The sequence below is a fragment of the Wolffia australiana genome, chromosome 2, assembly GCF_029677425.1.
Source record: "Wolffia australiana isolate 7733 chromosome 2, ASM2967742v1".
Lineage (NCBI taxonomy): Eukaryota > Viridiplantae > Streptophyta > Magnoliopsida > Alismatales > Araceae > Wolffia > Wolffia australiana.
Genome location: NC_135836.1, coordinates 8,317,174 through 8,341,157, shown reverse-complemented (window position 1 = coordinate 8,341,157; position 23,984 = coordinate 8,317,174). Strand labels below are relative to the sequence as shown.

General features: G+C 37.5%; 2 protein-coding genes across 6 annotated transcripts; both read left to right on the top strand.

Annotated features, from left to right (window-relative positions):
• The first annotated feature begins 7,464 nt into the window (after positions 1–7,464).
• On the top strand, positions 7,465–12,543 carry GCP1 (glycoprotease 1). Of its 5 annotated transcripts, none has more exons than XM_078591925.1 (13): positions 7,465–7,768; positions 8,231–8,275; positions 8,351–8,425; positions 8,520–8,616; positions 9,126–9,216; positions 9,738–9,787; positions 9,880–10,070; positions 10,143–10,228; positions 10,581–10,659; positions 10,754–10,837; positions 10,918–11,032; positions 12,127–12,215; positions 12,333–12,543. In XM_078591925.1, the coding sequence occupies exons 1-13, from the start codon at positions 7,475–7,477 to the stop codon at positions 12,468–12,470; spliced, it is 1,434 nt and encodes a 477-aa protein (XP_078448051.1). In that variant the 5' UTR covers positions 7,465–7,474; the 3' UTR covers positions 12,471–12,543. The 5 variants fall into 5 exon arrangements, with proteins under 5 accessions (XP_078448051.1, XP_078448050.1, XP_078448053.1 ...); XM_078591924.1 differs by having other exon boundaries at positions 7,465–7,771; XM_078591927.1 differs by having other exon boundaries at positions 7,678–7,771; positions 8,355–8,425.
• A 5,953-nt stretch (positions 12,544–18,496) lies between these two features.
• RAD51C (RAS associated with diabetes protein 51C) lies at positions 18,497–22,634 on the top strand. Its single transcript, XM_078590009.1, has 10 exons — positions 18,497–18,660; positions 19,654–19,734; positions 19,928–20,086; positions 20,327–20,360; positions 20,431–20,501; positions 21,066–21,259; positions 21,357–21,488; positions 21,887–21,953; positions 22,059–22,253; positions 22,383–22,634. Exons 1-9 carry the CDS (start codon positions 18,546–18,548, stop codon positions 22,235–22,237), a joined length of 1,032 nt encoding a protein of 343 aa, XP_078446135.1. The 5' UTR covers positions 18,497–18,545; the 3' UTR covers positions 22,238–22,253; positions 22,383–22,634.
• Positions 22,635–23,984: the final 1,350 nt, after the last annotated feature.

The window sequence follows — 23,984 nt, the reverse complement described above, 5'->3', positions numbered from 1 at the left end:
ACATACTGAATCAAATATCCAATCTTAACAGACATTCTGATGTTCTTCATAAAAACTGATTCACATACTCCACCTAAGCCAGATTCTCCTGCGCCGCACTTTTGGCTTTTCTATACAAATTTCTATCCATGCATTGATATTTTTTTAAAAGTGTGCAATGCGACCTTTCTAGTGAAAATAATTATAACTATTTTCCTGATTTTTATCTTCACTTCTTTCTTCCTCCATCATGGATGTTTCTACTCCTAAGCAAATTCTGACCACAAAAGACTCAAAATTTGGCTGCTCTATTTTCCAATGTTTTAGTTCCTTATCTAAAATGTCCTTGGATAGTAGGGTCGTTTTTCACGTCATGTATAGTAATTAAATGGGGTACAAAGGGAGTTTTCATAAAAAAGAAAAGCCTCATAGAAATGTTTGTACAAAGGGGTTAATTAACAAAACAATGGATGAGCTCAATCCAGCTCAGCTATTTTGACATCAACATTCATTATGTAGGTGACAATGTAGGTAAATCTTCAAAATATATGATGGAAACTCCATTAGAAACTATTTACATGATAGTTTTTTTGCATCAAACAATGTTTTCCAGTAAGGCTTATAGTCCTAGACAGTGACTTAAACAAAGACCATAAATCTAGTGAAGCTTTCTTTTTATCACATTCAACACCCCATTAGATAGACACAACAGAATAACATAAAGCCTCATCTGAATGCTTTAGACATATTACCAAATCCCTAAGAGTGCTTATGAAGTCCTTGACGGGTGAAAATAGCCTTCATATTAGTCTATCAAAGGGTAAACTTATCTTCTTATCAAAATTAGTTTTCATCGTTGGCTAAAATAAGGCCCTCAAAACTAAACTCCAAAAATTTCCATCCTGACTTGGAGTCTACAACATGAATCCTACAAAGTTCAAGAAACCTCCAAAAGTACAGGGAGAGTAAACCAAACCCAGAAACAGATTGGAGAACATAAAACTTTTTGAATAGAGGTCTATCACTGATTGAACAAATAGAATATGAGATCAATGTGATCACATGGACAAAACAATAAGAATAACCTCAGTTGGAACCATGTCGTCAGTAAGCTTCTTCTTTGATATTGTAGAGTCTCCTAGATTGTTATATGACCTCTCAGATGTTCTGCAGATGCAAGAAGTATTCTAGACCCTTATAGAAGCTTATGAATGCTTCTAACTTTTTAGAAGGGTGTATATCTTTTCTAGAGAGGGGACTCTCTAGAAGTTTCCATGGGTGCTACAAATGGAGCTCAAATCACACTTGAGGTGACCTATAAAGCTAAAGCCAATTGAAACCAAAGAAAGGCAGCATAACAAACTGGAAATGAACCTTTTTGAAGACCTCTATGGATCCTTGTGAAGTTATTCATATTGATATCTCCTTTTCTGACCTTGCTCATGAGGAAATGAAATTCCCGCTCAATGCGGCAAGATAAAGTTTGGGAAATCAATATCCCTAATGTAGAGGTCGAGGATCCAAAATTGGGTGTAGTGAACACCGATCCATTGGAGAAAATTGCATTCCTTAGGAGCTCTTTGATGACTAAAGACACTCTATTGAGGGAGTCTGAACATGAGAAGAAATCCGAAAATGGCTTCAGTAAAATTCTCACACTGGGATAGAGGTGATGACAAACTTCACATAATTTTTTGTGGCACAATATATTTCTCAAAAGAAGATTTGGATTAGTAAGATCGATGTTTCCATGCAATGATCATTGCAACCAAAAATTAACACGGACAGAGAGAGAGAGAGGGAAATCATTTTAGAGAAAGGGAGATAGATCAAAGCAAGAAAAATTAATACGAACTGAAATTAAAATAAAAAAACTTACCAAAAATGTAGCAATCCGAAAAACTTTGCTTCCTATGCTCAGCCAAATTTGGCACCGGAGCAGCGAGACTACTGAGTGCCGACGGAAATCGTACAAACTGTAGGTTGAGACTTCTCAGCTCTGAACTAGATTGAGATTCCTTTGCTTCTGAAATAGAGTTGACATACCCTAATGGTAACACTTTGCTCCGACAAACATAGCAGTACTGATAACACCCTAAATTCGGTCTTTATTTCATGCTATTACTACAATTTTATGCATTTAAAGAGCTTAAAATGGGGTTGTTATCATCCATTTACATGAAAAAACTGTTTTCAAGTGATTTCTAATTTTTCCCTAATTTTCTATTAATTGTATGAATTTTAAGGGATTTATTTGAGCTTGAAAATGGCAAGTTTAATATTTAATTTTGAGATTTATCAGTACGGGGATGAATCAATGAATTTTCTAGAATTTTCTAGGATTTTTTACGATTTATTAGGATTTTTCTGAGATTTATTTGAAGAGGAAATGCATTTTTTCTAAGAAAAAAAGATACATTTATAAGGAAACAAATGAGTATTAAGATAATTTTCAAACTTCGAAGGGTTTATTGTAAATTTTTGTTGCAATTATACCCTCAAAACAGCTCTCGGTCGTGGTTGCAGGCGTAAAGATGTTATTTAAAATTTTCTAGGGTTTTATTGCAAATGATTTAATATTTGTTTTAATATTTTAGAAAAAAACAGGAGGAGAGAGAATGCCCAAAGGGCATATACACAAATATTTTTTGGGCGGCGTCCATCCGTAATTGCTTGTTTTAAAATGGGTTTTGCCGCAAAAAGGCCAAAGAGTTTTTTGCTTGTCAACGTGGCGTCATTGTGGCCATCGGATGAGAATCCGACGGCGCTTGAGGAGGGGTCGGCGCCAGGAGGTAAGTTCACCGCCCGTGTGATGCGTACAACACGCACGGGCAGTGACGTGGCGCTTGCAGATTCGCCCGCGCGGCGAGAAAGGCATGTGCCACGTGCGTGTTATATTTATACTCCTGATTTGTTTTACCTTTTTTCTGTCTATTTTTATATTTTGCCAGGGGGAACGTGGCGCAACAAGAAGGCACCCGCCTGAAGAAGTTGAAACGTCACCGCCAATGAAAAGACGACACCTCAGCGAGCGGTTAGAAGAAGACAAAAATTAAATAAATGATTTAATCCAATGGCTAATATTGGTTTAAATTCATTTATTCATAACTTTCAATCCAGAAGTCCGATCGAGATGATTTTTTTACAGATTTGCTCGTCTTGATCCCCTCCTTCTATATGTTGGATTATTGAGATCTGCATTGATAGATAAAATTTAATTATTCATTAGGGGTAAAATGGTAATTTTTCCATTTTACCTAGGTATAAAAGCCGAATTTTGAGATGAGGGGTCATTCTTGATGGTTCTCTATCACAGCTGCAAGACAGAGAGGAGCCCCAGCCTGGATCAACCTGTTTGGTACATTTCCCTTCTTTGTATTTGAATTTTGGTGCATTTTGAATGAAATTAGTTCAATTTCTTGATTGTTCTTCTTGATTCTGGTCTGAAATTCTAAATCGCTTGGCTTGAGCGGCATGTACAAGCCCTGATTAGGATTGAGAGGAGAAATTGAGAGATTTAACTAGGTATTCAACTGCATGCCCAAAGAAAACTCTAAAAAAACTTTGAATTCTAGGGTATTAAAACTTTGTTTTATTTTTATTTTTATTATCTAATATTGTAGTCAGTTCTGAATTATCAAATCTACAAAAACAAACAAACCAAATCAAAACTTTCTTCTTAAATCCCTCTAAAGTGAATTCCTTGATCCTCTCATTTGGATCAATTAATTCAACTTAGAGTTCCCTAAATTATTCTACTCTTCCCATCTCTTCTACCTCCCTCTCTAAATTCCCTTTTCTAATTAGGTTAAATTGATCTTCATTAAAGATCAAGTTAGTCCTAATTATTAAAAAAATCATCGAATTGAACTCCGTACTAGCCTCCCTTGGACGATACCTTCACTCATCATTGTGCATCTTAAGTGAGGTTTTATAAATTTTATTGTATAAGCTAAAATTGACAACGACAAGGGTTAAAATTGCATAAATTTTACCTCTATTTTTTGGTTTATCAAGTACTATCTGTAAACAAATTAAACAATCACCATAGAAGTAAAGGTAGTGAATACTAGTAGTTTGAGATCCTGTACTTTTATCATTTTTATTCTGGAAAACTTCATGGTTTTTATAAAATGATATGATGCATACAGCAAAGTATTGAACAAAAAGGAAAAAAAAGGGATATTGGTTTACAATTCTACTCTCCCGCATGCATTATTTTCCCCCCAAGAAACTCTAATTCACAAAGTAAGTAAACAACTTCTCAGCTCCAAACTTAGATCGAAATATGAAGAATAACATATTCTCTACCAATACAACTACACTGTTCACAAAATGACACAATTTACAGAACAAACAATTGACCTATGAGAAATGAACTTGTCACATTGGTTCACAAATTCTACTCTTCCGCATGATCTATTACATCGAATCAAATGCTCTACGCAAGATAGTAACAAATGCAAGAGATTATGACAAATCAAGCAGAAATTTGAGAGATAGTACAAACCCAGAAAGATAAATCTAACACAAACTGAAATTAAAACAAAAAAAACGTACCAAAAATGTAGCAATCCAAAAGACTATGCTTCATATGCTCCGCAGCCAAATTCGGCGCAGGAGCAGCGAGTCTGCCGAGTGCCGACGGAAACCGTACAGACTATAGGTTGAGACTTGAGAGTGGAGAATAGAGAGTACAGAGATGGAGAGATACAGGACAGGCCAAAGAGAGAGTGAGAGACCGAGAGATTGAGAGTTTGACACAGAGAGGGAAGAATCATTTTTTTAAAAAAAAAACTTCAAAAAAAATTCAATTCGCACAAAACGAACTGCACAGGGGTATGTGCGAATTGAATTTTTTTCTGTTCGGATAACCGAACAGAACACACAATTGGCACAGATTCGCACAGAGCCAACCGAACGACCATGTCTGCCTGGAACCACGTGCCCTCCTCCTCGGATTTCAAAATAGAAAATTCAAATTCAATTGTGGGTTAGTTCCACAATTCTTGCCTTTAGTTGACCAGGTCTTTAAGGAGGTTTGAATGGACTTCTAGAATGGGCTTCTTGTGTATTGAGCCTCCTCTCATTATCCATTTGATTTCTAATTGCCTCCCATTTATATCTCAAATTCACCATAATATTTACCTAAGTCTTGTCTATCAAATAAAACTCTAAGAAGATGTGAGAAATACACTTGACTTCAAAGAGCCAAATGGGGTTAGTCTCAAAAATCAATAAAATATATAAAAATAGAGTCTAGGAAAATAAATCATAAATTTCTGATTTTATCCTCAAATGGTGAATAATGCTAGTGCAAATCGAAGAATATGAGGTAAAAATTAAGTATAAAACCATTGTTTTACAGATCTAATTTGACGTTATCAAGAGAGGAGAGTGAGAGCAGGGACTTAGGAGTCTCTAATGATTGAATTCCAATTATTCTCAGCTTGGATACATGAAGAAGCCCATGTAAGCAATTGTGTGATCAAGGTGGGATTGCATGCCCTCGATATATGAAGAGATTATCTCAAGGAAGAAGATATAGTCAAAATCTCTGGCCAAGGGCATGGATATTGAATCAAGGTAGTAGAAGGGGTTCCCAGTTGATTTATGTCCCACATCACAACAAAGTAGAATGACCGATTATTCTAGCCCTACCCCAAGTCATTGGGGAGTCTCATGTTTATGTAATATTAAACATAAACAAAAATGGATAATTGCAAAGGTGCCATGATAGAGTTGACATAATCCTTTGTACCTTTTAGAGCATAAGGTGTAGCATGGCACCCCATTGTCTAAAAATCAATCTATGTTTGAGTTAAACCAGTCATTGATTTATTAATCTTTATGTTGATATAGTTAGTTAATATGGTTAAACGTTAAAAGTTACTAGAGTATTAGAGTTAAAAACTAAACTGATATATGGGCCTAGTGATTCACACGCACAAGATCTTTGGATGTTAGTGCATATAATTAAATTATAAGGTATTTTTTAAAAAAATCAAAATAAGTATAAATATCCGGGCCCCCGTTTTAGTGAATATGCTCCAATTTTAAGGAATTTCATGAAAAGATTCTAGAGGGTACAAATAAGAGAGGGAATCTATATTTGGTGCCCATACGAGCTAGACCTGGTTTTTCTCTTCCCTTTATTCTGATGTTCTCTCAAAATTCTGCCTTATGGCAAGACTTTAAGGTGAGGAGATACTCTAGAATTTCAAGCGGTGCTGCTTAAGGGAACTATGAGGAGATACTGAGGTATGAGAAACTCAAAGAGATTGGTCCAAGGAACCTAGTGATAGAAAAATATTTTCTGCTGAAGGTGATAGGACCCATTTGATTTCATTTTATTACTTATGCACATATCGCCAATCTATCTCACAAAACCCATCACCCACTACAGCTCGTCGATTGAAGGAAGTCTTTAATAAGGTATCCTATTATACAACTTAAGCAATATTCCCTTTATTTACTTTATTTTATAAGTTTGAGATTTGACGATCTCAAAACTATATTTTAAATACTCATAACAGCCAAAACATATGTAGAGACTAATTTTATAAATGCCATTGGGGATTTTGAGGCAATTTTAAAGAGACTGGATCCTAGTTTTGGAAATAAAGATATGATGTCTAATTTTCTCCAATTGAAAGGGGGCTGGAAGGAATCATAAGTTTCAAGCGATATTTTGTAGATCATATTTTAAAGGGGAAGTCATATTTTATGATGTAAAAGTGTCTGAGTGAACCAAATATTGGCCTTGAGATATACCTGCATATTGTTTTCCTTTATTAGTCATTAGGTCTGGTTACATACAACAAAAAACTGCTAGGGATAGAGTAGATGACGTCTTTGAACTAGTATAAACTAACGTCTATTTTCTAAGAAAATATTTTTAGACTATGCTTACACCAATCGGCCGAACTCGATCATGGTTCCTGGATAGTGATACATTCTCCCAGTCCAAGACATCTAGCAACAAATGGACGAAACAGAGATGATGTTGTAAAGGACCCGTCATTTAGTCTAAACGAGTAGAATATCTTCTAAAAACCATCAATTTTGGCTGTCTATGAGTCAATGAAATTAGAAAATATAACATAATTTAAAAAAAAAAAATCACTATTGAAAATATAGCTGTGTAAACATCAAATACAAAAAATCTGAGAAGCTCAACTCAACGAGCACCAAATGACTCTTTTCTCACGCATTTAATAACACACCAAGAACCCTTTTTTGGTTGAATTATACTATGTTTGAATGACCATGATCCATTATCTGGCATCAATTCCAGATTAGATGTCTTCTAAGTATGCCAGATGATTAGAACATATTAATCCTAACATTCATTGTATCTGATGTTTACATTGATTAAGCCCAATATGGCAGGCCCGGCCCAATAACAAAGAAACGCTCCTCTGGCCCACCTCATCTGAACAGTCTTTATAAAGCTTGCGTTTGCGTTCTTCGACAGCTACTTCGGCCGTTAACGATGAACTCGACTGTGATCTTCGCGCCGTCTCAGTGTACTCGATTCAATTGTTTCCTGAAGAATTTCTTCACTCGTTGTTGCAGAAATTCCTCTGCAAGACAGATCGCGCAAGGAAGATTCAGTCGCATGCCGTTGTTTCTGCTTCATCCGACAGTTCATCATCGTATTCAATCCATTTCCGCAGTTTCTTCCTCTTCGGATGTCTGTTTTTCGTCATTACAGCAAAGCAGCCGCGAGGAAGGGGATTTGATCGTGCTCGGTATCGAGACCAGCTGCGACGACACTGCTGCGGCGGTCGTAAGTTTTTTTAAGTGCTTATTGTTCGTTTTTTATAATTGGATGCATCGTCGTCTTCGCAGGTTTTATGGAGGCCTAATTTGAATTTACTCGTTTACTGCTCGGGATTAGTGAAAATTTAAGCCGGCTAACTCTTATTCTCTCTGGTCAGGAGCAATGGTGAAAAAATTTTGCGAAATTTTATTTTCTTGTTCTTTTTTATTTTATTAATTTTAATTTTTGGACGCATCATCGTTTTCTCAGTTCTCAAGTTGTTTTTAATCGTGTGCATCTCGGGAATAGTGAAATTTTTCATCGATTATCTCTTATTTTTTAAGTCAGGAGAAATGGTGAATTTTTTGTGAAAATTTATCTGATGTTGATTGTTGGATACATCCTGACCTGAGTTCTAAAGTTGCTTTTAACGTGTACAGCTCGGGAATAGTGAAAATTTTCCTCAATTGTCTCTTATTTGTTTAGGTCAGGAGCAATGGTGAGATTCTTAGTCATGTTATATGTTCCCAAGTAAGTTGGATTTTCTGAACGTTGTAACTGGATCAATGGCTATTTTTAGTTGGCTAATGGGCCTTCTCTTGAAAGGCAGAACTTCTAGCTCGGTATGGTGGTGTTGCCCCTAAGATGGCTGAGGAAGCTCATGCACGAGTTATTGACGAGGTCTGCATTGAAACTTGGCTACCCTTCTATGTTGTTGAAATGTGAGTGCCAATTTTTTTTTGCCATGATTATTCTATGTATCCTCCAAGGGCAGGTGGTTCAACAAGCAATTGAGAAGGCCAACTTGAAGGAGAAGGATTTATCTGCTGTTGCTGTCACGATTGGTCCGGGACTTAGCCTTTGTCTTCGGGGTGAGAAATATATACCGATTATGTCATGTCCATTCTGTGTAAATCACTCCTCCCTAATGTGAGATAGGCATATCCTTTTTTTTCCCCCTCATCATATCTAACTAATTGTATTTAAAGGAATTAAATAATAAATACAACATGGGGTGCTGTGAAGGCATCCAATATTTTCCTCTTTTTCTTTGCTATGTTGCGGCTGATCTGTTTTATGGACTATATTCATTTTTGGCAACCGTTCTATCCTGATAACAGTTGCACTTACTGTGAAATGAATTGGAACATGTGGTTTTGGTTATTTTGCATCAAATCAAATTGTTTTTCCTCTTATTTTTAATCTATTAATGCTCGGCAGGGGAAACTAAAGCTTCTTTCAGTAAAGGAAAACTTGATAGGTTTATGTATATAATATCCAATGAGCTTTCAACCACCAAGAAAATTTCATTTCCAGACATAATGTTGATAGTCTGAAAGAGTTTTTGTTATCGTTTGTTTTATTTGTATTTACGATGCAGTTGGAGTGCAGAAAGCTCGAAAAGTTGCAGGACAATTTAATTTACCTATCGTTGGAGTGCATCACATGGAGGCGCATGCGCTGGTTGCTAGGTTGTTAATATTCTATGATTTTCTTTCAGAAAAAAATCTATGAATATCCTGCACATATTTGATTGTCTCACCTTTTTAAAGTGCATGGCGTGGTGATCCATAATTTCTTCAGGAATACTTAAATATTTTATTGACTTGGTGATATCTTACTGATTAAGTTATCCCCAATCAAAATTATAGTCATATAAAGTTAGACAACTGAATTGATTTTAGTATTTGACTGGAGACTGGTGAATCCTGTTTTGATTATCTTAACTTGCAAGAGTAATAAATATATTTACCTTTTATGGTTGTAATAGTAAATCTGTTGCAGAAGGGATCCATTTGCATAGTCAAAACATACGTCTAATTCTATTCATCCAGATATGAATTCCCAATTTATTTCAACCTAGCATTTTTAATTCTTTCTTTGGTTTCCAGTTTCAAACTTCAAATTAATAATTCAGAGGGCAATGATATGTTTATAGCAAGAGATGTTATTGCTTTCCCTCCATCTTAACTCTGTTAGATTTCTTTTGTAGGCTGACGGAGAAGGATCTGAAGTTCCCTTTCTTAGCCCTTCTCATTTCAGGCATGGATAAAAAATCTAATTAAGGTCGAATCTGTTTTATGATTTTGTTGGACTCGCTTTTTTAATTTTAAATGTTGGTTTTTCTTTTGAAGGAGGTCACAATCTCCTCATACTTGCGCACGAGCTAGGTCATTATGTGCAGCTTGGCACATCGATAGATGATGCCATTGGTGAGGCCTATGACAAGACAGCAAGATGGCTTGGTTTAGATTTAAGAAAAGGTGGCGGACCTGCTCTTGAAGAATTAGCCACGGAAGGAGATGCCAATTCCATTAAATTCTCAGTATGTTTTGATTATCGCTAATGATTTCATATGAATAATTAATGATGGTAAGTGTTGTTGTTCTTCCTCTAGATTCCCATGCGTCAGCATAAGGACTGCAACTTTTCTTATGCTGGCCTGAAAACGCAAGTTAGGTTGGCTATTGAATCCACAAAAATGTGAGTTGCTTTCTTTAGCCCTTGATATGTTATGCATTTTAGCTAATCACCATCATGACGCAAATATTGTACCAAGAAAATTCTTAATTACTCTAAAGATTACTCTGTCTATAATTGTATATGATGTGTGAGCTAGGTTCATCTCATTTGTATCGGATCAGCCAACTCGGTCCAAGCTAGGCTGATCCGTTTGATTTATCTACCCTTTTGATCTGATCACGATCCATCAGGTCTGGTCGGATCTAAAAAAAGCTAGACTCTAAGTATACCAAAATTATCGTTTATCTTGTTTCTAAAATGCAGTTTTTGTCTTAGCGTGCTAACCACTGAGCATGATCAATCCTTCTTCCAGTGACATGGAAAATATTCCCATTTCTTCTACATCCCCTGAAGACAGAAAAATGCGCGCTGACATTGCCGCCTCATTCCAGGTTTCAAACCATTGATTTGGGATTTATTACTGTTTATTGATTATATTCTTTAAGCAGAACATTTATATTATTCATGCAATTACATCCCATTCAGCGAGTTGCGGTCTTACACTTGGAGGAGAGATGCGAACGGGCAATTGAATGGGCATTAAACATCGAGCCCGCAATAAAATATCTGGTCTCCTGATATTTTCTGCACATTTTGTGTAATTTTTAGCATCGTTGTAATTATATTTGATAATTAATGAAAATTTTCAGGTGGTTTCCGGAGGCGTTGCTTCAAATCGCTACGTCAGAAGCCGGCTGGACCACATTGTTACCAAGAACGGTCTTAGCCTTATATGCCCTCCTCCAAGTCTTTGCACTGACAATGGTAATTCTCCATTTGTTCTTGATTTTCATGTTAAATGCATTTGCAATTTCTTAGAAGCGGGACTAAGAAAATAGCTATCACAATTAATTACTGGTTGTGCTGAATGATCAATAGCAAATAGAGGTCAGCTATTGGATCGTATCAGCCTGATTAGAACGGTCTTGGATGATGATCAGATTGGCCTAGTTGATGGATCGACTCAACCTGATCTAATCAAGAGGGGCATTTGATGATCGGCCATCCGACAGATTGAATAGGCCTATTATCTGGGATGGCCTAATGGACCCAATAAATCATGGCAATTATTTCAATAATGCCAGGAATATCCCCACTCGTTGATCATGATTTCATTAACATAAATAATCATCTGAGTTAGGGAAATCTGTTGCCAGGAATAGGTCATTTTAGATTTCAATAGTTCGAAAAAAAAATATCTGGGATGGCCTAATGGACCCAATAAATCCTGGCAATAATGCCAGGAATATCCCCACTCGTTGATCATGATTTCATAAACAAAAATAATCATCAGAGTAAGGGAAATCTGTTGCCAATGATTGGTCGATTTTAGATAATTAAGCAACTAATTAGGAAATATCGTCATTAATAATCGCCAAAATTGTGATTAACATCTGAAATCAAAATTCTTACTGAATCCTGTGCATCATTAGTGCTTGATTGCAAATAAAGATTGAGAGAGATTGTCTCGTTAATGATTGATCCATCCTTGAGAGTGATCATGATTTCATTCAATCAAGATTGGATCGATCGAATGATCCATTAGAATCTAATCATAATAGAATATAGGGCATGCAGGATTGATTATTGAGTTCCCGTATGGCTATAGAAAGCATTCAATGCTCTGCCCGAACCTTTTCTGCTACACAAATTCTGTAATTTATTCTCTAACTTATTATTTTCTTTGAGGAAAAAATTACTGAGTTGAACAAAAAATTTAGAAAAGTGGACACTACTGCGATGAAACTCAGCAACTTCAAAGTAATCTTCTAGTGGAATTCTTGGGGAACAAGCAAGCTCTTTGATACTTGGGGAGTTTAATCCAGGAACTAACTTATTACCTGGGAATTTATTTCCAGGCGTGATGGTTGCTTGGACAGGGATTGAACACTTCTCAGTGGGTAGATTTGATCCTCCGCCGCCTGCCCATGAATCCGAGGACTCCGTGGTTCGTAACCCTTCTTTTAAAAAATACTTTTTATCTTCTTACTGTTTGGTAAAGTATTTTCAAATAATATAAATCGTTTCTTTTTTTTAATTTTCTAATTTTATGGCTTTTCTTAAGCTGGATCTGAGACCGAGGTGGCCTCTGGGAGACGAGTATTATCCAGGGAGAAGCGAAGCTCGTTCGCTCAAAACCGCCCGCATGCACCCATCTCTTACCTCCATAATCCAGGCCTCTAAACCCCTGACAAGAAGTTAATCTCTTTGGCACAGGAAATACATAATTTTATATACATTTTCTCCAATTTTGGTATAATGGTTAGGTTGTTCTCTGCCCTTTTTTCATTATTTTGGGTTAAAAAATATCTAATGCAATTAGGATTAATATACTCGGATCAGCCGGTATAGGCGGGGTCTAGTAAAGTAATATGCCGAAGAGCTTGTTCTGAGATGTCGTCAGTTGATTAAGCAGTGTTTGCTATCTGTCATCCGTCACGTCTTTGTCGTCCATGGCAAACACGATGGGATTCAGAAGTCTATGACCCAATGCGAAGAAAGACGTGACAGACTGTTTTGATTATGTGATGTGACGTGATCATAGGTCCGAGATGTGTGATGTCATAGATGGATGATAAATGCTACTGTTTTATAAAGAATTAGAAGAGTAGAAAAATTTTAAGATTAGCCTAACAAGTAATTCGATAGTGTAATTACCTGAGATGAATTTAGTTGATTTCAAAATTGTTTCCCTTCTCGTGTAGTGACACATTCAGTGCTAAGTGCATCTAAGATAATTTGAGAATTAAATTTTGAGTTGAGTTTATTTATTTGAACTTCTTTATTTTAATTTTTAAAAGAGTTGACATACTTAATGGGAGGAGAAAAAACTTACTGAGTGGAAAACAATGAATTAACGTTGACCAAGGGTGAGACCACTTTTCATAAAAAAGTAACATCTAAATATGATCTTTTAGTCACATCATGAAGACAGTCAATTTTCCAAAATGCAGTTATGTCCTTGTTCTGAAGTTCCCAAGCTTGCCTACATCCATGAAGGTTTGGTGGTTTGAACTGAGATACTAGAAACTTCGAATTTTGCATTTCATTATTCTGAAAATAGATTTTTACTTTTCTTCAAAAAATTATTCCGAAATTGAGACAGAAAAGTAATATTTGAAATGGCAGATTGATAGATGAAATAACAAAAAAATTGAAGTCAAAGGTTTTTAATTAGAAGAATAGGTATCATAGAAAATACGGATGCGTTTGGAAGTTTGCGATGAACATAAAATTGGTGTTAATTATGATGTTTAAGGGTTCTAGTTCATACAAAAATATTTATAATTTTCCTTGCGAGCATAGAGAGAGAGAGAGAGTAAGGGTTGAATCCACTAGGAGCAAGTATTAAATAAGTGAATTTTAACTTGAATTATTTTCCATTCGCATGTTTATTTTTGGAATTAAATCTATTTTAGTGAAAGAAAACTAGACAAAAAGTAATTAAAATAACTTTAGGGATGCTAGAAAATATTAATCCTATGTAACCAAATTTACTCAAATTTTATAGAATAATTTATAAATTTTTATGGTAGTTTATAGTTGGAATTACTAATTAATTGTAATTAAAATAACTTAGCATGTGATTTGAGAGTATCATGCAACAATTGATAGTGGTGGTATGAGTAAAGTGGAGAGGATGAATGAAATACTATCATTGATTGCAACAGAGATGGTGGCGGATATGCACTAACAAGTGTAGACAGGGGGGCAAGTGATGCAGATTTACTGACATTGGTGGCGACAGATGAGGGGGGAACACATTGGTGAGTGCCATACTTTGGTGGAGACATGCGGGATGATGAAAATCTAGTCTATATGCAACGATAACCTAGTAAATGGATGAAGACATGAGTCATAAAAAGACAAAGATCACACTAACCTTATCATCATGTGACCAATGGGTCGAGTGGTGCTTTTTCTCCGCGTGTCTTTATCTGAATGTCACTCCTGTAATCCTTCGCTCTTGGAACGCGGTAACCGACCCAAACAAGATGTTGAATGAACAAATCATTTTGCAAATTATAATTAGGAATAAAATCAAAGGGTATATTTTTTAAAAGGATGCATGTTCCATTTATAGATCCGATATGTGGATGGATTGAGAATGTAAATATGAAACTACCCTCAAAATTTCAGCCTGAAACTCCTCCTGGATATCATCATTTGAATTAGGAGCAATTCGACTCTGATTTTCTCTCTCCTCTAATCCATGTGGTGAACTACCAGAGTGGCATGAAATTATAGAAGGACGTGAAAATATTCATTTAAATATTCATTTAAAATATTTTCTGAATTGTAAAATTACTTTATTCATGAAATTAGTGACATAAAATTATGTTAAAATACCATCAAATCAGAAAATTCAGAGATTCATTCTAAGAGTGCAAAAAATCATTTTAAGCTTCAATAACAGGCATTTATGATCACCTCCATGAAAATACATGAAATGATTACTAAAAGTTCACGACATTTATGATTGTCAATTAGTAGAGCTGATCAGATGTTGAGGTGATAAGCCAGATGTTGTGATATAAGATCATAGATTGAATCAGGATAAGACGGGGAAATGGACCCAAAAAATAAAAAATAATATCTCAAAAGGTAAAACAAAATAAACTTAGAGATGTAATTTTGTTGGTAAAGAAGACACCATTTTAATATTTTTCATTTTTGACCTCAAACCTATATATTTTTGTCCTCCTATTATTTGTCTATTGGAACCTATGACTCCTCATTCACTATATGTTGGTTGGTGGATCCAAGATAACATTGTATAGATATACATCATTAGAAGAAATTGAACAATGCTTTTATGGTTGCACAATGCCTTTTCTCTTTTTTCATTGTATGTATCTTAATGCATCAATGCTGGTCATGAGGTTCTTCAACTCTTCACCTGGTTTGATCATATTATCTATTCTCCTTATTCCTTCATGGCATTATAGCAGGAAGCCCATGACTCATTCCAAGGTAGAGCTTTGACTTGCCTGAGGTGTGGGGACTTCTAATCCACTTATACCATATGGAAAAGCCTAAGACCTTAGATATTGTGTTCGTAACCATCTTGATAGGGAGTATCCACTCCATGTTTGATACTACTCCCCTTTGTGTAAAGTGTTAATTTTATTGTGTATAGTCTATTATTTGCTAAATATTGGAATGCACAACTCCTGTTTATCAAGGTCCCTCTCGTAGGAATGTTGAATTTATTTTTTCTTGCCTATTATTTTCTAGGGTCCATCACTATTTGATCAAGGTTCCTCATTTATGTGCGACTCCCAACTGACTTAAGGTACATTTAATCATATAACCTTGATCGGTCATTCAAGTTAGTATTGATGCATGAAAAAATCATAGGACAACAACTTCTATGATATTTCCACTGCACTGACTAGGGATTTAACTACATCTTCCTTGAGTCAATCTCCTCTAACACTGAGGGGTGACAATATTCGACACATTCGTGTACTTGTTGTTTCATCCAAAGTAGGACGGTTTGGGATTCCCTTGTTAGACACTCGCTAGTCGTAGTTAAAATACAACCGTCCAATGTAGTGTGTCTTTGGTCCCTCAGGTCTAAGGACCACTTACACAACCGTAACATGAATCAACCTGATTGACAATATGTATAATAACATTCAGGGACACATACAGATCAATGCATGTATTGACAATAGATACATTCAGTGAACCTTTTTCCCAAAGAGTACCCAATATATGTCCTTGCTGTCTCCACACTAATGCATCGGGATTGGTCATACTCATCATGGCGAATGGATCTAGAAAGTACTATTGTATTTGGATATTTTGACTTCCTTCTCAAGCAATGTTTAGAACACATGTTTAAAGACTTGTGATCTCTATGTTATGATATCATCATAAGTCAATGCATGTATTTATGGACTTCACTTAGAAGCATCGCACATGTATTGTAGTGAATATATATTGTATAGATGAATATTGAACAAGATATGGAATGTGTGATTGGCTTGTTGGCCAATCTGTTCTGAATCTCTTTCTATTCCTTATCTCATCTCATCTTCAGATGTCTCTCTCTTTTATTTATCTATCATTGCTCATCTATCTGGGGGGCGATTTTTAAGCAAGTGTGTCATTTATTTTCTTCCCACAATCATCCAGCCCACCGGAAAAGAGGTTTGGGATTGTCAATTTTTTTGGCATGTTGTTTGTATTTCCTTGCCCAACCTCATGACCATTCCTATGTCGATTGCATAAATTAATAAAATATATCAAATAGTCGAGAAAAGTGATGAGCAGAAGGGCTTTTTGAAAGTTTAGTTGACTATTCCTTGACTAAGTCAACACCGCATAGATGACTAAAAAAATAAGATTAACTTTTAGTCAGTTAAGAATCATACGATCATAATCTTCAGATTAAATTTTTGTTGTCCAGACTTGAACATTTGATTGAGTCAAGATCTCTTCAGACCTTAATACCCGTTATACAGTTTTAAAGGGAAATAATATCTTTGTGAGATGAAGGTGACATCCTAAGAGCGTGATATAATTAGTTTTTATAACGTCAGAGGAGATAATTAATAATGCTTTTAAAATATATTTTTTGGCAAAAAAACAAGGTGCCGGGTACGGCCAACCCAAGGGTTGTGCGCAAAGATCGATCCAGTCATGCCCTGGATGCCGTCCATAGAGGTTTTATATGTTAAGTGAAGTGTTTATAGGTGTGGAGCGAGCGTAAATGTCCCAATTACACCCGGACCCTACTCACCCATGCCCATGATGCAAAAATTATACCGCGGGCATCAATAGCGTGCTCGTGTCCCTCAAAGGTGGTAACACATGGAGTATAAGCGGTCCTCGCGTCATCATCAGATATCATCGTGGAGGTGCATAGAGGGTACAACAGTTAAGCAAAAAGTCGCGCACTCCCGCCTCTAGTGCTCCATGTAATACGCCACTCTTGAGGGCCAACATTCGACAGGATGTGGCGCGTGCGGAGAGTAGGCAAGGTGAGACTCTCAACCCTATGGCAGCTGGGAACCGCCTAAGGAAGGTCCTACCAAGTGATGTATAGGGGGGCATGAGAGCATACAACATAGTTGGCAAGGGCATCCGCTATCTGGTTCCCTTTGCACAACTGATGACGAATGTTGGCCAAGCGTGAGCGATATCACATGATGTCTTGCCAGACTCTTTGGAGACGCCATGGGGAGCATGAGCTTGCACGAAGCATGTTGACCAACAATTGTGAGTTTGATTCTAGGATGATATCGTGAAGGTTTCGCACCTCATAGAGGAGCAAGCCATCATGTATTGACATAGCTTCTGCTGCTGTATTAGTCCGTTCCCCATAGAACGACGAGAAAACAAAAAATGATACTCGCTGTGTGGTCTCATAGGATGCCAATGGATACCTCCACCTGCTGGAACCGGGTTCTCTTTGGTCGCACCATCCAAATTGAGCTGGAGAAAGCCTATTGGCGATGGATGCCAATGGACAATAAGATGTTGCATTCTCCCTTTTAAAATATAGAATGGGAATGGACTCTAACTGCCTATTAACTATGATGGCCCATAACTGCATATTGAAATGGGCTTCAAGTTGCGGCCCATGACTGCCTATTAACTATGATGGCCCATAACTGCATATTGAAATGGGCTTCAAGTTGTGGCCCATAACTGCCTATTAACTATAATGGCCCATAGACATGGTTGTTCAGTTCCGTTCATTTTGAACGAACAAAAATTGCACAAAAGAACTGCACAGGGCCTTGTTCTTTGTTCTGTTTTTTTTTAACGAACAAAATTCACACATTCGCACAAATTAGCACATTCGCACAAAACTAGAACAAAATTCACACAAAGCGAAAACTAGAACACAATTAGACGCGATCGTTCTGTTCTTTTTGTTCAAATTTGTGCGAATTGTGCATTCTGTTCGGTTTTCCGAACATAACAAAAACGAATTCGAACAGAACATCGCACAGACCCGTGTGGGGTTCTTTTGTTCGCTTTGTGTGAATTTTGTTCTAGTTTTGTGCGACTGTGCGAATTTGTGTGAATGTGCGAATTTTGTTCATTTTTTTTAAAGAACAGAACAAAGAACAAGACCCCGTGCGGTTCTTTTGTGCAATTTTTTTGTTCGTTTCAAACGAACGGCACAGAACAACCATGTCTACGTATAATGGCCCATAACTGCATATTGAAATGGACTTCAAATTGTGACCCAAGTCGTTTGGAGAGATGTTTTTTAATTATTTTCAGTTTCTAGCATAGAAGAGGTTGGCGGCAAAGCATGGAGTTACAGAACCTTCTTCCAGTCTCTGCTTCGCACAGGGGGAAGCTTGTCGCAGCTGGCTACACTTCTCTCGCGTCCCTCTCCTCCATCTCCGTCGAGAAACTCGCCCAAGGTATGCCCTCTGGATCTCATTTTTCATATTATCTGCTGAGAGAAGGGATTTCGGCGCATACTTTGAATTTTTTAATTTTTTTTCTGGACTTCTGTGAAAGACAAGGGATGTCGGTGAATGGGTTTTTTTTATGAATGCAAGGGATGTCGGTTTATGACTTTTTTTCTTAATGAACACATACGAATTCGAATTATCGCATTCGTTTGTTTTTGGTAGATTGTTTTGTCAGGTCCTCTATTGTTAGATCTCTTTATGTTGAATTTTAATGTGCCGAAGACTAATAGTCTAGTTAGACAAGAAAGCGCGTTATTTTTCTGAAATTATACAAAAAATGAGACAAAGAACTCGAATCGTTCATCTTGCTTTCGTGTTGTAAAGCAGCATTTGATCCATGCCACATTGTATCGTCATTTATTTAGAACTGTGAAGGGGGAGTGAATTCACCCATTTTCCATGTCATGATTTCGCATAATATCAGAGGAGATGAATCAATGAATCTTAATTTCAAGAAATTTAAAATTTTATATTATGACTTATGGCAAATTCTGCCAACTTCTTCCTCATTTCCCGGGAACTCTCTCGTTAAGGGCTAATGGTTAGTGTTCTTCTTTGGGTTATATTTTTTCCTCCTACGTTTAGAATCTGAATGTTTTCCTCTTCTTTCCATACTATTGGTTTGCTTTCCCGTGTAGAATCCCTGGTCTTCTTTGACCGTCATTTTCATTGCAGAGTTTGTGAGTTTGCCTTAAGATTTCTTGATATTTTCGGGTGAACAACCAATCTTCCCGATAAGTAAAAAATAAAGCAAGCATGGAAAATTACACGTTTATTTTCTCAATTTATTTGACGCCTGGATTGTCAGAGATGCTATTATTCTCATCAGAAGGAATGAATCTTTGGGGAAAGTCAGCGTTCATTTATTCAATTCTTTCATTATCGTTGAATTATCCTGAAATACCGGCCGGTTGTGTCTTTCTATCTTTTTTTCCTCAGAGCTGAGTATTCCAATTCAAGAGGCTAAAGGCATCCTCAAGGCGGTTTCCCAATTGAGTAGGCTGGAAAGATGGGATGAAGGTATATCCTCCATGCTTATCCGATTTGTAAGTTTCCCATTTGTACGTTTTCTCAGTTGTATCAGCTGATGATGAAACACTTGTAACGATTATGATTTTAAGGCTAGAACCTCTGGAATCAGACATTATCTTGTTAACTATACGCTGGAGTTTGTTGAACTGAAAATACCCATTAAAATTACTGGGCCTTGCAGGGCCGTCTGCCGAATCAAGTACACTTGGTAATATTGCGGCAAGAACTGCTTGGGACATGCTATCAGATGAACAGGGAAGGAGATATATTACGACATTCAGCGGAGAACTGGATGAAATTCTTGGTGGTGGAATACACTGCAATGAGGTTACAGAAATAGGTGGATTCTTTATGAACCTTTGCATCTATTTATTTATGTTATCAGAGATTTTATTGCAAACTTAGGTGGCCGATGGTCTCAATCCATTTGATTCTTTATTCAGTTGTACATCTGTTACTCTTATTCAATAAAAACCAAAACATAAAAGCTAGTCAAGATACTTCCAGATTACTTTTTATTTCAAAATTGATGGGGGTCTCTTGAAAATTTCTTCAATTTCTGTTAGATACTCTTCCACAGGTGGAGTACCAGGCATTGGAAAGACTCAGTTGGGGTATTTTCCTTCTGGCAACATCTGTATGATTTCTATCCATATATCTCTCATCAGTTGCCGCCTCACACAGGATCCAGCTTGCAGTCAACGTCCAGATTCCAGTTAGATACGGTGGTCTTGGCGGAAAAGCAATTTATATAGGTATTTTTCACATCCTCTGAATATAAGCATCCCCTGGTGGTTTAGGGTTGAAGTTTTAGAGTTAAGGTTTTAGGGTTCAATATTTTCTTTTACATTTTAGGGTTATGATACAGGGTAAAGAATTTATGGTTTTAGGCTTTTGGGTTTAAGTATAGGGTTTACGCATCAAGATATATGGTTTAGATTTTCTTGTTTTGGGTTTGGAGCTTATGTTTTTTCTTTAGAATTTAGGGTTCGAGGCTTCCAGTTAGATACGGTAGTCTTGGCAGAAAAGCAATTAATATAGGTATTTTTCACATCCGTTGGAATTAAGTGTCCCTTGGTGGTTTAGGGTTGAAGGTTTAGAGTTTAGTGTTTAGCGTTTTAGGATTTAATATTTTTAACACATTTTTGGGGTACGATGTAGGGTCTAGAATTTATTGTTTGTGGCTTGAGGGTTCAAGTTTAGGGTTTAAGCATCAAGATATAGTTTAGATTTTTTGTTTTGGGTTTGCGGCTTAAGTTCTTTGTTTATAATTTAGGGCTGTAGGCTTACAGTTTACGGTTGATGTTCACTTTTTACAGACACAGAAGGAAGCTTTATGGTCGAACGGGCCAGCCAAATTGCGGAAGCTTGCATCACTGATCTTCATATTGTTGAAGACAATATGCAGGCTAATAATTTCCTGTCGAATATATTTTATTTTCGTATTTGCAGCTGCACCGAGCAAATCGCTGTAATAAACCACTTGGAAAAATTCATGGAAGAGCATGAAGATGTAATTTTTATCATTATCCTGAATCCCCAAATATCTCGCTTTTGTGGCCTCTTACTTTAATCATGATAATATTTCCTGTTTGTTTTGCTTTTAACAGGTAAAACTCATTGTCATCGACAGCATAACATTTCATTTTCGCCAAGATTTTGATGATTTCGCCCACAGAACGCGCTTGCTAAGTGGAATCTCTCTGAAGCTGATGAAACTCGCCAAAAGATTCGGTCTAGCTGTGAGTCTCGATTAACTCAACTTTTTTTGAGTAATACCAGGAATCTTTGTAATTGTCTTTCGACGTGGCATCTTCTCTGATTTTAATGCGGAAAAATAGGGAAATAAACTACTTTGATCCATCGCAGCTTCAGTCTTTGTGCGAAATTAATGATTTTGCCGTATATTTTTGTTATTATCTTTTCATTGCGTACCATCACAACATCTCTCCTTTCATATATTGGTTTCTTCTGGGATCCTTCTCCCTTAAATCTGTTGAAATTCATGACGTGATTTAATCATGCCTCCTGTGGCGAATGTTCCAGAAAAGTATCTCTCTCTCTACATATATCTGACCATGGTTCTGTCTGAAGGAGACATAATCTTATGGTTCTGATCAATATTTTTTCTTCTAAGCAGGTCGTGCTACTAAATCAGGTGACCACCAAATTCATTGATGGATCCTTCCAGTTGACCCTGGCTCTCGGTATCTCTCTCTCCTTAAATATTATATACATCTCTCTCTCTCTAGAACACTCATGAATTTTTAATTTTTTTATTTTTTATTTTGAAAAAAAAATAATGCGAGCAGGGGAGAGCTGGTCGCACGCGTGCACAAATAGGTTAGTTCTCTACTGGCAAGGAAACGAACGGTGGGCGCGGGTCGACAAGTCGCCCTCTCTTCCGCCCTTGTCCTCTTCCTTCTCGGTGGCCAGCCAAGGCATTCGAGACGCTATTCCTCGGCCCAAACGGCCCAGACTGGCCCAATAAGCTGCCCGCAACCAAGGTCCTTCCCCTAATTTTCCCCCCATGGTCCCTCTTTAAGGATCAATCAGATTGGATCGGATCGGATCGAATTGAATCGTGGACCCGCCTAATATTGCATCGGCTGATCAAACTAATATGCATGTGTCAGGGTCGAAGGTCAGGATGACGTTGATGAACAGACAATCTGTATTGCCTGGGATCGGTACGCCAGATGATGTTGACGAGCAGACGTTGATGAACAGACAATCTGTATTGCCTGTTGGTATTTCCCTCTTCCTTGTTGCGCTGCCTGCAGCTTGATAATTTTCTCCAAATTTCCGTGAAATTGTGAATTAATCACGGCGTTTTAAAACAAAATTGTGAATAAACCCTTGCCGTTGAGGAAGCATCATCCATCATCCGTCATCCATCTTCAATACGCGTCACACATGGCATTATAGTGCAGGGACGCCAATGGGACGATTTTTTCGTGCCGGGACAAGTTTCGGGTCGAAAATTTGTCCCGGGGCCACCGGACGGGATGGTTTTCGTTCCGTGGGATGAAAAAACCGTCCGCCCGGAGGTCTCAGACGATGGATGGACGAATCTCGACGGAAAACCGCCAGATTCACATCTAACGGATGTGATGTTGCCATGTGGCCTCGCAATGACAATGTACATCAAAGTCCATGTATTTTTACGTGCATGCGGATGGACGCCACTCAGAAATAATTGTAGATATGTCCATTTGCGTTCTATCTCCTCAGTAATTCCCTAAAAAACTTGAAAAAATCCATATTAGTATATGGGTTAGTATCACGGTACATCCCAAACCAGGTCGAAAGTCTGCGAGCTAACCTTAGCTTTTTATTTGGTACGTTATATCCCAAACTCACTGAGTCGTCTGCTATATATCATGGTGATGACGTGGAGTTCATCGTGGATGCCAGGTGGATCTCCGACCAGATTTTGACCTGGCGGAACCCACCTGGCAGCCACGCTGGATTCCATGTCATCACCGGGATATGTCGACCTGCTAAGGGTTTTCCGATAAGAGAGAGAGGGGCATTCAAGAGAGGGAGAGAGAGAAGCGGCCTAGATAGAGAGAGAAGGAAAGAGAGGTTCTAGAGAGAGAAAGAGAGGTGTTCTAGAGAGAGAAAGGGAGAGAGAGGCGCTCTAGAGAGACCCGACCTCTCTCTCTCTAGAAAGAGAGGTGTTCTAGAGAGAGGCATTCTGCCAGACTTCGGTTGGACCTCTCTAGAGAGAGAGGCGCTCTTGAGAGACCCGACCTCTCTCTAGAAAGAGAGGTGTTTTAGAGAGAGAGAGGCGTTCTGCCGGACTTCAGTCGGGCCTCTCTCCCTTTCTCTCTCTACAAAACACCTCGCTCTCTAGAACACCTCTATTTCTCTCTCTCCTTCTCTCTCTATCTAGGCCACTTCTCTCTCTCTCTCTAGAATGCCCCTCTCTCTCTTATCGGAAAACCCTTGGCAGGTCGACATATCCCGGTGATGTCATGGAATCCAGCGTGGCTGCCAGGTGGGTTCCGCCAGGTCAAAATCTGGTCGGAGATCCACCTGGCATCCACGATGGACTCCACGTCATCACCATGATATATAGCAGACGACTTAGTGAGTTTGGGATATACCGTACCAAATAAAAAGCTAAGGTTAGCTCGCAGACTTTCGACCTGGTTTGGGCTGTACCGTGATATTAACCCTTAATATATTAAAAATATAAAATGGGTAATTTTCGTCGGGATGAAAATTCGTCC